At 37.3% G+C, this 18,184-nt stretch overlaps 1 protein-coding gene across 1 annotated transcript in view; it reads right to left on the reverse strand.

Annotated features, from left to right (window-relative positions):
* The window catches only part of LOC308638030 (guanine nucleotide-binding protein G(q) subunit alpha), a 293,343-nt gene that overhangs the window by 72,757 nt on the left and 202,402 nt on the right, over positions 1 to 18,184 (reverse strand). Inside the window, exon 3 of the mRNA XM_081274992.1 lies at positions 13,059 to 13,213. Coding sequence (XP_081131118.1) covers positions 13,059 to 13,213 — 155 coding nt within the window. The remainder of the gene's footprint in view (positions 1 to 13,058; positions 13,214 to 18,184) is intronic.

Consider the following 18,184-nt stretch of genomic DNA (forward strand, 5'->3'; position numbering starts at 1 on the left):
AGGACTTGAGAATTTAAAGATCACATATCACATGCCATGTCAGGAAAGCAAGGCTCATTTAGGCCCCGGAGGTGGTAAACAGTAAAGGGAATTCCATCTACAGCTATATCTTGGCCCAAGAGGCTCGCCATATGATTGTCTTTTGAGCCTTCAAAAGCCTGGAGTAGGCTTAGATGTTTTTACAGATCATTAGAAAAAGGGAAAAATGAGAATGGCCAGAAGAGCAAAGCCAACACATTACAGGATTTGAGTGTTTGACTCATCAGTCAGCCACTTTGTAGTAAGGTACCTGCTCAAGAATTCAGTCCTAAGTCAGGGAAATTTGCTATCCTCACTCTGAAATTCCTTTTGCATTTTAAATTCAACATGACACATAATATATTGGTACAGGATCATAATCAGATTCAATTAAAAATGTAAGCAGGTTAGAAGTTCCAACGTTGACCTATGCCAAAAGGCCAATTTCTCCATATATTTTAGATTTACAGGCTTTGGACAATGTGGAAATTTCAAGATGCCTGATCTCGCTGGAGGGAACTTGAGTAAAGTGAGATTATGGATTACTTGGTCTCTTAGTGTGAACATAGATAAGAGTAGTCTTCAGTCAAAGCCTCAGTGTGAGGAGTTTTTTTCACTACATGTCAGTGTGATTGATATTTGTGTATCTCTGGCTAATGTCAGGGAGCTTTTAGTATTGTAGGCAGAAAACTCATTTGACCTGATGTCTCAGTATATTAAAGCAGGTGTTGAACCCCAGAAAAAATAAAGTAAACCTACAGCCATCTGTTAATGGTACTCTTTATCTAAAGATATTCAGAACCCTCAGGCTTTTTATCAATAACAACAAAAAAGTTAATAAAAGGATCTACAGGATCTTAAAATGCTTTTTATTCTTTCATTATATAGAATTAGAAGAATATACAAAATTAAAACCAGTTGCTAACAACCCAAACCACTTATCCATTTTCTGTCTCATCTCTTTGATTTTAACACTGTTGCCTATCCTTTGAGCCATCTGATTGCTTATTATGGTAGTAAGATGCCTAATCAGAGCAGAAAAAGAGAAACTCAAATGATGCTTTGTATTCTTAATATTAGCACCAATAAAAAGTGATTAGGTGAAGTGTTTGTATGGGGGATGGGTAGGAGGTAAAGATTATAGTTTAAACCTTTAAAATAACATTTCTGAATTATCTGTGACTAGATCATCTTCCATGGTAGCATGAATAATTGACACTTAGCTAAACATGGCTAAGTTTTTATGATGATAATAAAAAACCTGGAGGGCTTGTTTTCTATAAATGATATATTTTTTCTCCTTCACCCCATAAATATGAAAATACTTGTATACAACAATGATAAAGATTAAAAAATAATGTGTATCTTTCATGGTGATTTATAATGCCCCTAATCATAGTCTATCATCTATACATCTGTTGGCCTAATCATTATTAATCTACATGTATATCTATGTTTCTTCCATTCATCCATCCTTTGTAAGGTTGCATTTCACACTAGTTAAAAACTCAGGCTCTCCAATAAGCAAACATGCATTAATTCACCTCCTCCTCCCTCTTATTAACTGTGTGACCTTGAACAAATTACTCAATCTTTTTGAGACCTTATTTTCTCCTCTAACAGAAGGGGAGGATAAATATCTACCACTGGGGGGGGGGGGCTTTGAGGATTAAATGGAATAATGCATGTAAAAGACTAAGCATAGAATATAAAATGTAGTAAATGTTCACCAAATAGTAGCAATAACTGTTTTTCATTAGTCTTTTACATTCCATACTTTAAAAATGGCAAGAAAAAAGACCTAAATGCTTTCCGCTCTGAAACATTATAGCTCATAAAATGGCCAAAGGGAGATAGTGCTAACACCATGGTCAGTGAAATTACTCATCTATTATTTCATGAAAAAATCATTTGTGAAGGTCAAACAGGAGCAGTCACTATTAGGCACTGAGGGTAGAGAGTGACATTTTTGTAAATAAAAACAAATATAAGAGAGATGTACAAAGTCTTAAGATAGGTGACATAGTCTTGGTACCAGGCAAGATTATTCTGTTATTTCAGAAAAGATGATTCTTGAATTGCATTTAGAAGGATGAACAGGAGTTCCTCAGACAGAAAAACGAAAGAAAAGCATGATTGTTCTTTGATCTCAGTGTTCTTAACATGTTGCTTGCATGGAATCTGACAACCAGCAGGCTCACAATAAGAAGAGTGGCTATGCTGCATCCTTTAAGCAGATGTGCCTGAGAGGCATCAGTTTATGTTAGAAATTTAATATCTACATATCCCCTTAAGCTAAATAGAAGAACTGTCACTACAGACAGCACTAAGATCAAAGAGACTTCTATAAGATAGTGATATTATATAATAAATTAGGTCTAGGGTGGGGAAGAGAAAAGAAATTGATTCAGAATATCAATGAAGTATGTTTTATTTTAATTATAGGACAGAAATGAAATGGACACCTCATATGAAGCAAGATAAAACATTCAAGATTGGCCAGGAAGAGGATACACAAAAATGTCAAAAGAAAAAAGGAAACAAATCATCTCAAATACAGAGAAAGGGAGGCATTTTGAGTTATTCTGTGAAAATGAGTTCAGTGTTAGGTTTTGGGGATGTTCCATACACAGTAACCTATATCCTCACCAGTTCTATTCTCTGCAGTTTACAGAGTATCTACTGCGGCCACTCTGGAGAACATGTGGACCCTGTAATGAGTAAATAAAGGGTGCCATGGGTACTATCCCTATGTTGGGAGGGTTCCTATCTAAAAGAAAGGTAAAGCACCAGAACTAAGATTAGGAAGAATTATATGATGCTGGTTCTCAGAACTCCTGATGCTGTGAGATTAAGGGCTGCTTGGGCACTGATCTACCAAGAGTCTTACAAATCCCTGGAAGGGATCAGAAACATGGGGCCAATTAACTGAGCTCCATTTACAACTTCTTCAATAATTGGCAGGAATCAACTGAATCTACTCTCCTTGAAATAAAAAGAGTATTCTGGAGGAAATGAAGGAAACAAATGAACCAACCAAATCCCTTTATTTCATTTAGCTAAGGTAACCAAAAGTTCCTGCCTAGCTGGAGATTTCATTTATGCTTGCTATTTCATTAGAATCATGAATAGCAACTCCTTCCTTCTCAAAAGTGTCCTGGTCTGCATAATAAATCATACAGTCATCATCTTATCCAGTGCATGCAATAGATTACTGATTTTAAACAAAAGACTGAAATATATAACTTTCCAGTAGGAATTGTATTTCAAGAGAATCATATAGTACCCACCGAAGAGGGGACATTCTTCTTCATAGAAGGCCAATGTGCACCAAGCAATATAAGAAAAAAAAACAGTTCTTTTACAAATCCTAGTTGCATCATTCAATAAGGCAAAGACTATTGATTAGAATGAAAAGCTAGGTGAAGAAGAACTGATGGAGTACTAGAGATTGCTCAGAAACAAAATAACATCGCAAGAGAAAAAAAATACAATCAATGGAGGAGGCGATTAACCTAACACTGTGGGAAATCTTAGCTTCACCAACGATGGGTAAGATAATGTACAACATCATTTAGCATGCATATTAGTCACAATGTTTACCTTGAATCTAATCAGACCTTCAATATAACTTGCAGTTTATAGGAAATCCATGGGCTACAGGAGCAAGCTAAATCTTACTATGAAGCCACCAGTCAAACCCAGGCCAATGTCTTCAAGCAAGCCAGTGAGGTATAAAATGGTCATATAGAGGAGACTCAACATGGTGGTGGGTGGAGAGACAGCGCTTTCAGTACCTCCTCAGCCACGCAGACAGAGAGACACATCAGAACATTCAGATTCTACCTGCTGAGAAACTCCCAGCAAAATTCTGCTGAAGGGAGACCTAGCTGGGGAATCTGGGATTATTTGAGGTGACAGCTTGCCCCGGATGGGTGAATCTTGGCCACCCTGCGCGGAGGTCTGGGCCGTCGCTGCCTGGCGACCAGCGCAGAAGGAGGCGTTTCAGTACTGCCGGATAACTTGTGCGGCATAGAGACCCTATGAAGAGGTTTCTAACAAGCCTTCATGAAACAGCAGACCAGAACTGAAACCGAGACTGGGACAGACCAGAGACAGGCCAGACCCACCCCTCCCATCAGACACTCCAACAAGGAGTCTGGGGCCCGCCATAGCAGAGAGCTGACGTCACCAGAGTTCAGTGGAGAGGATGGCTTCTCAGCAGAATTGGCTTTAGCAGGTGTGTGACTCCCATCCCCACCAGATACATACAGCTGGGAAACCTCAAAAATCTCGCCCCAGAGTTCCATGGGTGTGACTGCAGGGGCCGAGGGAAGCAGAAGGGACTCCTGACCCCCAACTCCCCTACCACCAATGGTGACACCCAAGGCCTTAGCCGCCAGTTTCTGGGAGTGTGGCCACCAAAGGGGTCTAGACAAATTAAACTTAAGGTGTGAGTGGGGCCTGGCTGGCTGGCAGGAGGAAGGGGGGAGGGGCCAGAGAAGAGAAACGGCTCTGGACTAACAGGATTGGAGAGACGCAAAGTAGGGAAAGAGGAGCCGCCTTACAGGGATTGCTGCCGGCACATAGAGGGCAGAAGCTCGGCTCGGAGGGCACAGCTCTGTCTACTGGAAGAGAAGAAAATAAAACTCTAAGACTTCATTTATCTTTTTTTTTCTTCCCTTTCCATTCTCCTTCATTCTACCTATCTTTCTTTCCCTCTTTCTCTCTAAGGACGCCTTCCTTCTCCTTCCCCCTAACATTCATCCCAAGCATTACGACTTTCATTACGTGTAATTTTCTAAATGCAAATAGGTGAATGTTACGAGGCTGTCTATAGGGCTCCTAAGTACCTAGCTATTACCAAATACCCTGATCCACTCGCCTGTTAATATCACCCTTCAGTAGAGCAAAATTCCAAAGTAGCCAAGACATACTAACCTTCATACCATCATAGCACCCAACCTAAACATAAAGTCCTAAGACCAAACAACAGATCACTATATGCCTACAGAATCCGTAAACCTTTTATGAATCGAATGAATCAGCTTTAAATTACAATAAAGCCCAACATCTCTAGACATAGTCTCCCACCACATAGGAGAGACCACAGAGATATACAAAACCAAAACAAATTTATAGGAGAAAACAGAAAAGAAGTTAAACAAGAGTTGGAAAGTAACATGAACACCATGAAAAAACAAGGGAAAAAGGATTACAAACAATGCAGGACAACTTAAATTTACAGGAGAATCTAGAGGCATCAGAAAAATGGACAGAGAAAGAACTCAAGGCATACCTGACTCAGATGGAATGGAATCTTAAAGAAGTCATTAGACAGCAAGTCCAAACAATGAAAGAATATTTTGAAAATGAATTACATGAGCAGATTCAAGAAGCAAAAAATGAACTCTACCAGGAGATAGAGATTTTTTTAAAAAAATCAAACAGTAATCCTAGAAATGCAGGAAACCATAAACGAAATCAAAAACTCAAATGAGAATATTACAAACAGACTAGATCAAATACAAGTCAGAACATCAGATGATGAAGACAAAGTTTATCAACTTGAAAAGAGTACAGTCAACGCAGAAAGGCTGGTAAGAAACCACGAGCAAGACATCCAAGAGACATGGGATGTCATAAAAAAACCAAACTTAAGAGACATTGGGATAGAAGAAGGTATAGAGGTCCAAACCAAAGGAATGAGCAATCTGTTGAATGAAATAATCTTAGAAAACTTTCCAGAAATGAAAGATGGAATGGAATGCCAAATTCTGGAAGCCTACAGGACCCCAAATAGACCAACTCCAAGACACATTATTATGAAGATATCCAACATACAGAACAAGGAGAGAATATTAAAAGCTACAAGAGAAAGGAGGCAGATTACACTCAGGGGTAAACCAATTAGGTTAACGGCTGATTTTTCATCACAGACATTGAAAGCGAGACGATCCTGGAACAACGTATTTCAAACGCTGAAAAATAATGGATTCCAATGAAAAATATTGTATCCAGCAAAATTAAGCTTCAGGTTTCACAATGAAATTAAAATATTTCACGATAAACAAAAGTTAAAAGAATTCGCAGACAGAAAACCAGCACTGCAAAGCATTTTGAGCAAAACACTACAAGAAGAGGAAATGAAAAACAGCATCCAAAACTAACAGTGGGAGGTAACTCAGTAAAGGGGGGGAGGATAACCAAAGAGGAAAAACAAGCCAAAATAAAATAAGTAAATAAATAAACATGACTGGAAGTACAAACCATATATCATTAGTAACCCTAAACGTTAATGGCTTACACTCACCAATCAAGCGAAATAGGCTAGTAACCTGGATTAAAAAAACAGATCCAACAATATGCTGCCTTCATGAGACTCATCTGACAGGAAAAGACATACACGGGCTGAAGGTGAAAGGTTGGGAAAAATCATACCACTCATATGGTCCTCGGAAGCAAGGAGGAGTGGCCATACTCATATCGAATAAAATCAACTTCAAACCTAAGTTAATCAAAAGGGATAAAGAAGGACACAATATACTGTTAAAAGGAACCATTCACCAACAAGACATAACAATTATCAATATGTATGCACCAAATAATGGTGCTGCAACGTTCATAAAACAAACTCTCCTCAAGTTCAAGAATCAAATAGACCACAACACAATAATTATGGGTGACTTCAACACACTGCTCTCACCAATGGACAGATCCTCCAAACAAAAGTTGAATAAATAAACTATAGAACTCAATAACACAATCAATAATCTAGACTTAACCAACATATATACAATATATCAACCATCATCAAGCAGATATACGTTCTTCTCAGCAGCACATGGATCCTTCTCAAAGATAGATCACATATTATGCCATAGGGCAACTCTTAGTAAATATAAAGGTGTGGAGATAATACCATGCATCTTATCTGATCATAATGGAATGAAACTGGAAATCAATGATAAAAGAAGGAAGGAAAAATCTGACATCACATGGAAAATGAACAATATGTTACTGAATGATCAATGGGTTACAGAAGACATAAAGGAAGAAATCAAAAAATTCTTAGAGATAAATGAAAATACAGACACAACATATCGGACACAATGAAAGCAGTTTTAAGAGGGAAATTCATTGCCTGGAGTTCATTCTTCAGAAAAAGAAAAAAAACAACAAATAAATGAGCTCACACTTCATCTCAAAACCCTAGAAAAGGAAGAGCAAAACAACAGCAAATGTAGCAGAAGGCAAGAAATAATTAAAATCAGAGCGGAAATCAACGAAATTGAAACAAAAGAAACCATGGAAAAAATTGACAAAACTAAAAGTTGGTTCTTTGAAAAAATAAATAAGATCGACAGACCCTTAGCCATACTAACGAAGAGAAGAAGAAAGAGAACTCAAATTACTAACATACGGGATGAAAAAGGCAATATCACAACAGACACTACAGAAATACAGAAGATAATTAGAAAGTATTTTGAAACCCTATATTCCAATAAAATAGAAGATAGTGAAGATATCGATAAATTTCTTAAGTCATATGATTTGCCCAGATTGAGTCAGGAAGATACACACAATTTAAACAGACCAATAACAAAGGAAGAAATAGAAGAAGCCATCAAAAGACTACCAACCAAGAAAAGCCCTGGATCGGATGGGTATACAGCAGAGTTTTACAAAACCTTTAAAGAAGAGTTAATTCCAATACTTTTCAAGTTATTTCAGGAAAAAGAAAAAGAAGGAGCTCTTCCAAATTCATTCTGTAAGGCCAACATCACCCTGATCCCGAAACCAGACAAAGACACTTCAAAGAAAGAAAACTACAGACCAATATCTCTAATGAACCTAGATGCAAAAGTCCTCAATAAAATTCTGGCGAATCGGATACAAAAGCATATTAAAAAAATTGTGCACCAAGATCAAGTAGGACTCATCCCTGGGATGCAAGGCTGGTTCAATATATGGAAGTCAATAAATGTTATTCACCACATCATATGATCATCTCGATAGATGCAGAAAAAGCATTCGACAAAGTACAGCATCCCCTTACGTTCAAAACACTAGAAAAACTAGGGATAACAGGAACTTACCTCAATATTGTAAAAGCTATCTATGCTAATCCTCAGGCTAGCATCATTCTAAATGGAGAAAAACTGAAGGCATTCCCTCTAAAATCTGGAACAAGACAGGGATGCCTTCTCTCACCACTTCTATTCAATATAGTTCTCGAAATACAGGCCAGAGCAATTAGACAGACGAAAGAAATTAAATGCATAAAAATAGGAAAAGAAAAACTTAAATTATCACTATTTGCGGAAGACATGATTCTATACCTCGCAGACCCAAAAGGGTCTACAAAGAAATTACTAGATCTAATAAATGAATTCAACAAAGTGGCAGGATATAAAATCAACACGCATAAATCAAAGGCATTCCTGTATATCAGGGACAAATATTCTGAAATGGAAATGAGAACAACCACCCCATTCACAATATCTTCAAAAAAAAAAATACTTGGGAATCAACCTAACAAAAGAGATGAAAGATTTATACAATGAAAACTACAGAACCCTAAAGATAGAAATAGAAGAAGATCTTAGAGAATGGAAAAATATACCCTGTTCATGGTTAGGCAGAACTAACATCATCAAAATGGCGATATTACCAAAAGTTCTCTATAGGTTTAATGCAATGCCAATCAAAATCCCAATGGCATTTCTTGTAGAAATAGATAAAGCAATCATGAAATTCATATGGAAAAATAAAAGACCCAGAATAGCAAAAGCAATTCTAAGCAGGAAGTGTGAATCTGGAGGTATAGTGATACCAGACTTCAAACTATACTACAGAGCAATAGTAACAAAAACAGCATGGTACTGGCCAAAATAGGCGGGTGGACCAAAGGTACAGAATAGAGGACACAGAGACCAATCCACAAAATTACAACTATCTTATATTTGACAAAGGTTCTAAAAGCATGCAAGGGAGAAAAAATAGCATCTTCAACAAATGGTGCTGGGAAAACGGGAAATCCATATGCAACAAAATGAATGTGAATCCCTTTCTCTTGCCATGAACAAAAGTTAACTAAAAATGGATCAAGGAGCTTGATATCAAAACAGAGACTCTGTGTCTGATAGAAGAAAAAGTTGGCTCCGATCTACATACTGTGGAGTCGGGCTCCAAATTCCTTAATAGGACACCCATAGCACAAGAGTTAAAAACAAGGATCAACAAATGGGACATACTCAAACTAAAAAGTTTTTTCTCAGCAAGAGAAACAATAAAAGAGGTAAATAGGGAGCCTACTTCCTGGGAACAAATTTTTATTCCTCACACTTCAGATAGAGCCCTAATATCCAGAGTATACAAAGAACTCAAAAAATTAAACAATAAGAAAACAAATAACCCAATCAATAAATGGGCCAAGGACCTGAACAGACACTTCTCAGAGGAGGACATACAAACAATCTACAAGTACATGAAAAAATGCTCACCATCTCACGCAGTCAGAGAAATGCAAATCAAAACCACCCTAAGACACCATCTCACTTCAGTAAGATTGGCAACCATTATGAAGTCAAACAACAACAAGTGGGGAAAAGGGTACACTTGTTCATTGTTGGTGGGACTGCAAATTGGTGCAGCCAATTTGGAAAGCAGTATGGAGATTCCTTGGAAAGTTGGGAATGGAACCACCATTTGACCCAGCTATCCCCCTTCTCGGATTATTCCCTAAAGACCTTAAAAGAGCGTACTATAGGGATACAGCTATATTGATGTTCATAGCAGCATAATTCACAATAGCTAGATTGTGGATCCAACCTAGATGCCCTTCAATAGATGAATGGATAAAAAAAATGTGGCATTTATACACAATAGAGTATTACTCAGCACTAAAAAATGACAAAATCATGGCATTTGCAGGGAAATGGATGGCACTAGAGCTGATTATGCTAAGTGAAGCTAGCCAATCCCTAAAAACAAATGCCAAATGTCATCTTTGATATAAGGAGAGCAACTAAGAAGAGAGCAGGGAGGAAGAGCATGAGAAGAAGATTAACATTAAACAGGGACGAGAGGAGGGAGGGAAAGGGAGAGAGAAGTGAAATTGCATGGAAATGGAAGGAGACCCTCATTGTTATACAAAATTACATATAAGAGGAAGTGAGGGGAAAGTGGGAAAAAAAACAAGGGAGAGAAATGAAGTACACTAGATGGGGTAGAGAGAGAAGATGGGAGGGGAGGGGAGAGGAGGGGGGGATAGTAGAGGATAGGAAAGGCAGCAGAATACAACAGACACTAGTATGGCACTATGTAAAAATGTGGATGTGTAACCGATGTGATTCTGCAATCTGTATATGGGGGAAAAATGGGAGTTCATAACCCACTTGAATCAAATGTATGAAATATGATATGTCAAGAGCTATGTAATATTTTAAACAACTAATAATAAAAAAAAGTTCATATAGAGACATGACAAGCAGATGGTATGTGTAGTCCTAAAATCAACCACCTTTAAAGAACAGTTTTGGAAGAATCTGGGAAATTTGAATATGAACTGATAAGTACTAAGTATTAACTTTAGGTATAATATTGTAGTTTTTACTATATAGGAAAATGTCTTTTACAAAGAGAAGCATACTAAAATGCTTGAAGGTATAAAAACATGCCAAAATTTACTTTATTACTTCAGCATAAAAATATGCTTAGAAAGGAATTAGGTATATGTATCTATCTTAGATACATGTACCCATATATATGTAATTTGGGATATCGACTTCTCCCCATTTCCATAAGAGGAAGGTAAAACTACTTAAAGAATAATCACTTGAGGTGGTTGAGATCAGTCTGCACCAGATGCCCCAGTCATGGTCTGGCTCTATCAAAAGGGATGTGTCCAATGAGTAGGCCTGTTTCTATGGTGGACCTGGCCTGTACCTGCAGAATACTAAGATAGTGGCTTCCTGATGATCACAGCACCAACAGGACCTGGAGGAACTGACTAGGATAGCTTTTTGCCCTAAAGCAAGTAGGTATGGTAGCATCCAATTCTCATACTAAGTAATGCACACATATCCACAAATCTACAAATCTAAATAGGGGGAATGTCATCTGAGGTGATGGAGGCTTTTCTCAAGACCACAACCATGGTAACCAAAACAGGTGTCTTCATGCACAAGGAATCTACCAAAGGGTCTATCCTGGTCAAAAAGCAAACCAGATTCCTGAGGGAGAACCTAACCCTGATGAGCATATAATTATTAGATATTAGAGCTCTTTACCAACTAGCAAGATCTCACTGTGGGGAGGATCATTACAAATAATGGATAAATAAAAGAGGCAGGGAGAGGAAGGAATGGAATTTCAAATAAATGGAAAAGACAAAGGTTACTTAAGTAAAGGCATCAAAGTAGAAATGTGAGAAATGGAAAGGAGTTAGAACCAGAGAGAACTAAAAAGGAGGGTGGAGGAGTAAACAAGTAGAGCGGGGGAGATAAAACGAGCAGGAACAGGGAGGATGGATAAAACACAACAGCAACATTGGGCGAGGGGGATCGATGGAATTTGAAATGGCAAAGGAAACAGAAGGACAGAGGGGGCAGGAAGTACAAGACAGACAGCTGGTCAAAGGTGGAGGGGGTAGAATTTGGAACAGAGAAGAGTTGAATGTATTTTTTCCCATCTCTGCACTCAAAGAAACTTACATAGCAGAAGCTCAGAAGGGACGAAGAAGGAAGGTAAGGACAGAGGGAGGGAGTGAAGGGAAGATGGGTGAACTAAGGTGAGCAGAAGGGAGACCAGGGAAAGCAGAGTGATTTGGATGTGTGGAAGGAGGAAGATGAAGAAATGGAATGAGTGTAGCACATATTTCAGAGGCACATAAGGAGATGAGCCTTAGTTCAGGTGTAAGAGATATTTTATGTCTCATTCCAGAATTATGTAATTAAAATTCGCCATAAGAATACAAGAACATATTTTGATCAGGTAATATTTCTATGGCCGACCTGAATCATAACTCGTTTTCTATAAATGCAAAGATACAACTACACTGGAAAAACAAGAGGGCACAGCTCTGAGGTCTTCCATGCATTATTAAGTAAAACAAATCAGCCTATTGGGACTCCTTGTTTTCCCCAAGACCCTGCTCTCATCTACTGGGGACTTTATCAAATAAATTGGCCTAAGGCTGCTGAATATTTTCCACCCATTCTTCTGACCACAAAATTAGACAAAAGGCAAACTGGGTTAACATAATTAATGCAGAAAGAAACCTGGCTAAATACTACAAAAAAACAAAACAAAAAACATTCTCACTATTTTTCATGTGCTGGATTATCTAGACTGTTGAATACAATGATGACACTAATCCAATGATTACCAACATCTTTACTTTCCTTCCATTAGGCAAGATTTAACTGGAGAATTGACAGATTTCTCTAGAACGCAAACCTTTCCCAGGACACATGAGTTTGACAACTCACAAAATAATTCTGGAATGCATGCAAAATTAGACTCACATGCAATTTTCATGCAAAGGAAAACCCATCCATCAACAGAATAGTGGCTCTCAGAAAACGGTCAAGATTCTGAGAACTCAAACTAGGAAATCTTATGTTTTAAGAAGCCATAATCATATTTTTATTGGCAATATCTAATGTTTTGTTTTCCAGAACATGAACAAGATCAGAATGTCTAAAAAATTATTATTACAAGATTTCAAACTGAGTAGTTTGTTTGACAATTACTAGTTTTGCAATTTTGGGGAGGAAACAAGGTGGTAAATCAGATTCCTAGATTCTTCTGTTTTGTTTTTCAAATAGGTAAAAGAAAATACTCTCCATTGTGAGTCCAAACCCTTATAATATAGTCTAGATTTATGAGTTTGGAACAAGCCTAGTATCTATAATTCCTAAGTTTGATTACTACATGCATAGCACAGAATGCGGACGTTATAACAACTGTAGAACATATTCAAATGAAACCAGGGTAAAGAGAAAGATCGCAATGCCTCCTGCCTGGATACTCACTATTTGGTAGAGTCAGATAACTGATATTCTCGTCGTCTGTCATAGCATTCCTGGATTCCAGGGTCATTCCACAAACTCTTTATTGCATCTACATATGGATTCTCAAAAGCAGACACCTTCTCCACATCAACTTCTCGAACTAATTGTGCATGAGCCTGTTTAACAAAAAAAAAAAAAAAAAAAAGAAGAAGAAGAAACAGCAGCAGTTTTAATACCCTTTCCATTACTTCCCAAATGACCTTTGGTTTACACGTTATATTATACATGATTCAAGTAACATCTTCCTTCTTAGACTAATTTTCAAACTGATTCATAATAAAGTTATGCTTCATATTTTTAATTTTTCTTAGAGAAAACACAATCTCAAGTCTTTCTTTCTACAGGAAACCTTAAGGCTATTTAAAGTTGATCAGAAAAACTGTAAGAAAGCAGAGTGTTCAGCTCTCTTGCCAGAACAGTAATAAAGTCATCTTACGTATGCTGAGATGTTTTCAGGCAAGTATGGTGACCCTAAAACTATTAATATTAAATTATTATCCCCTCTATGTTTATAAATTATTATAATAAACACATACCACATCAGCCCATAACTATTACATGTCTTAGCAGAACTCAGAATCATCAACTAATCAGGTGATTTTTTAATGGTTTGCTTTTAGGGTAGGGTATAAAACCACCAGAAGAACAGTTAATATTAATGATTAATTTGAACAATAATAATCATTATCCCTCTACCCCTACACACTCCAACCTCCAAAATATTTTATATCTGCCTTGTCTATATTATCAGATTAAGGACCCCACTCAATTTTTTAACCATAAAAAAGTTCTTATTTTCATTATACTACATTTAGCAGGAAAGAGGGATTTAAAATATTTTTCAATAAGATTGAAATAACAATATTTTTTATTAACCAAACATCATTTATTCTCAAATTAGCCAGAATATATCACTAATAATCCCAATGAAATTAGGTTTTATTGAATGTAATATATACGCAAATTAGACATACATATAAATACGCAAAGAAAAATAAATATAATAACTAATTAACTTAAAAACTGGAGGCAGATGGCTGATAATTATTGAAAGAGTCCTTAGTTTGCATAGAGATACAAACTTTTTAACAAAGTTAGCAAGGCTATCATGATTACATCTTGGCTAAATTATTCATTCCAGCCCTGTTTGGATCCCAACCTTTACCTTTCTTTTCTTCCCATAAGTAGGACAAGACCTTTTTTAATACACTAATTTTGACTTAAGGTTTTAAGAAGTTCAACACACTCTAGACTTTCTTATGAGTTCTACTCTGACCACAACAATCAGATCTAGCAACCAAGAAGCCCTAGCTCCACTCTGCTATCTGATCTTGGAAATGGATTCCTATAGTTATTTTCAGGAATTAGTCCCAGTCTAGCCAATGCTTTGTTAACCTATCAGCAATGTTAACAGCCTGGAGTCCTGAATCCCATCCTTGGTAGGGCCTATATCAATCAGAGTTCCTTCTGAGTGGAGCCTTTCAAAAACAGTGGCCCAAGTGAATGTCCAGGCTGTGCTTTGCTTGGCTCAACAGCCACACTGTTAAATCAGGTTAAACTTTCTTGTTCCCAAAGACTGGGCTGAACCCATCTGCTCTGCCTACAGAATTGGCCCTCCTCCAAGCATATGAGGCTTCCTTCACTCTGCCCAACATCAGCAAGTACTGCTAACATCAGGTTTCAACCCCTTCCTTTCTGCCCTTGCTCACTAAGCATGAACAAGCACTAACTTTGTGTCCTGAGATAGGACAATTGACCACCCCTGATATAATCCTAAATTACATATCCCATGGGTTCTCTTGAGAAATCTGAGAATATTGAGGAAGGCAGAAGGTGGGATGGAAGCAGGGACATATGCCAAATGTTTTCCTGTTGGGTATAGTCTAAAGTCACACAACCTGGGACACAGTAGGTGACATTGGTGGGTACTTTTAATTGATGCTGATGACTGAATAATTTTCTGGCATTTTACTACAATAATATGTAGACAAATTCCATTATGTACTAGGTGAAATGGCTAAGACTTCTTTCTGGATAGGGTAAAAGTACATGGTGACATAGGTTAGGGTAGGTAGAATTTCCAAAATAAATTTGATAACTCACTCCACTAGGCCAAGCGATGGCATTTGGAAAGAGTCCATCCATTACTTACTCTCATAGAACTACAGAATTCTTAACAACGCTTAGTTCAGTAGCTGGAATAGGGGCATTTACGTGATGTTTGTTATTATCTTTCTCTCTAATGATAGTATAAGTTCCAACAGGCTCAACAATGCATTATCAGGGCCTAGCAAAGTGTCTGATACCTGGTGAATGATAAGTATTTGTAAAATGAAAGAAGGAAGGAAGGAAGAAAGAAGAGTGGGTACTAAAGTAGGCTGGAAATTACCACACCTAAATTCTAATTCTGGCTTTACCTATAATGCGAGTGATGATTCTTATGAGAAATTACATTTTTATATAAAATTTTCCCTGTCCATAAACATAAGACAACTCAACCAAAACACCTATGATCTCATCTAGCATAAATTGCATGACTGTAAATATATGTAATAAACACACCCACAATGTGTAACACTGAAGAGTTATGACACTGTTCCTCTATGAGCACACAATATCATTCAGCAAAATAATACCTTATTATCTCAAACCATAGCTGAGAAGACAGGGCAGAACATAGCTAACTTTGTACATGAGCAAGTTCAATGCAGTATGGACTGAGTAGGTATCAGAGAGAAGATAGGAGTTAGCTAGACATCAGGTGAAGATGAAGATTCATGAGGCTTCCAAAGAGAAGGAATAACACAAACAAAACCTTTGTAGGAGAAATAAGCATGATACCTTCTTTTAACTGTGGGGGTGGGGGGATGGTCTTGTGAGGAAAAATCATGGTGATTCAATTTTCACAAACCTGCATAATGAATGCCATATCATTTGTCTCAGTGCTGAATCTATAACTCTCAAGTCAACCTCCATCATCTAAGAAAGAATATTGCCCTTAATATACACTGATCACTGTGCTGCCTCCACCCAGGTCAGAATTTCTAAGTCACTTTTAAAGCTGAAGTTAAGAATTCCATCCTTGCTCTTTTGGAAAAAGGCATTCAAATATAATCAATTATAATTTGCATTTATGTAGGAGCTTTCATGTGATGTTCTCTAAGTTATTTAAAAGCTTGGCGCATTTTATAAAACACACACAGAACTCAAAAATTGTTTATGTCAACATTCCCAAAGGAATAGCAATCCTTGATTTTTTTTTTGTAAAAAACATTTTGCATTGTGGAAATAATACTTTTTAGTATGTTAGAATAGAAAGATAAATTAGATTCTATTAAAAATTTGCCCAAATATCAAACAATAGTAAAAAATTATAAATAATTATGTTAAATTAAAAAAATTATCAATAAAATTGCATATGATGAAGTCGCCTTCAATAACATAATATAAATAATAAGTCAATTATAATTAACCTATTTTAAGCATTGTGCACAGAAAAGCAAAATGTGTTAATGAATCATAAAAATAAAATGTAAAATATAAATTTATTTCATTTTAAGTTACTGTTGAGCACATTGGGTGGAGATATTTAATGCTGAATGCTAGCTTTCAGAAATCTTAGGAAGCTCATGGCAAGCCTTAGAAGGAACACTGTGAGAACTCTAAAAAGTTCCTCTTAGGAATTCTGGCAGAATTCTAGGGAAAGGCCACATGGAAACTGTGAGATGTGCCAATGTGGTAATGTCATGTTTTTGTGACATGGTGATCATAAAATTCAGGTAAATATTAGATGTGTTGATATTTCCATGGTTGTTTCTGCCAAAGGGAAGAAGGAACGGAGGTCCTACCACATAGGTCTTAGGTCTTACCCTGCCCACTGAGGGCCAAGCTTTCAAATGAAATTTTAAAAATCTCATGGTCACTTTGAAAGGATTTTCAAAAACTCATTAACAGCTCAAGGTGGCTTTAGACTGGAATGTCACACCTATTTTTATTCCTACACTCTGGAACTAAAAACCAAATGGTAACTTCCACATTTGCTGAAGCTCTTAGACACAAATATTCAGCTCATTAGATCTGCTCTGTTTGAAGGGGAGACTTCAGAGGACCTCTGAATCAGAAATGATAGGGACCACCATCAGAGTCTGCTTTAATTCTAAGCTAAGGCTCCCACCTTTCTACATTTTCCATTTGACTCTAAATACGGGGGTGGGGGAGGGGACCAACAACAATCCAGCTAGCTTTGTTTTCCTCTGCTCAAAGGAAGCACATAACAGAGTGATAAACCCTCAGACTGGCCTATTTGCCTTATCCCACCCAGTTGTAGCTGAGAATGACTTTGTATTAGGTAGCCAATATCTCTATAAACCTCTGCTTCCTGGTTACCTTACTCTCCCATCCATTATAGGCGGTAATAACTGCTTTAACTTTACAGGGTTAAATTACAGAATGCATATAAAATACATAAAGGTGCAGCCTAATATCTAAAGCTACTGGTTATTTAAAAGGCAAAAACAAAAGGAAAAATAGCACAGAAAATATAAGCCATGGTATATATGTACAATCTAGCCTCTGTGCCCTTGGCATGTCATCCAACTCTTAATTTGTTCAAATGGGAAATGACATTCTGGAAACCCTTACTGGATATTGGGTCTCTGAGTCCTCAAATTTGTAAATGCCCCTCAGGATCAAATTGACAGCAGAAAACTTGGACACAGTTATTCATCAGACTTCTTCACCTTTTTCTGACCCCTTTATAGCCTGAACAGCTGGCCCTCTCTCGGGTACACTGCACACAGCGACAGTTGTTGCTGCATCTTTTTAAATAAGCATTACTACATAAATGACAACAATAAAGTCATACCGAGTCGCTGCTGTCTGGGTTCACGTTATTGACTGACTCATTCCATAGAAAAGCCTCTCTGCACTTATGATGCAACTCATTGCTCAGCAAAATTACAAATTACTGCATGACACAGCCTCTTGAAGCCCCTCCTGAAGATTATGGATCCTGTTTGAAATCTACTGGTGGCAGGGATCTACTTATTCTTCTTTGCTAAGTTCTCATGTCCCTCTTAAACTTGGTA

This window comes from Spermophilus citellus (assembly GCF_964194105.1).
Source record: "Spermophilus citellus genome assembly, chromosome: 2".
In the NCBI taxonomy this organism is placed as follows: domain Eukaryota; kingdom Metazoa; phylum Chordata; class Mammalia; order Rodentia; family Sciuridae; genus Spermophilus; species Spermophilus citellus.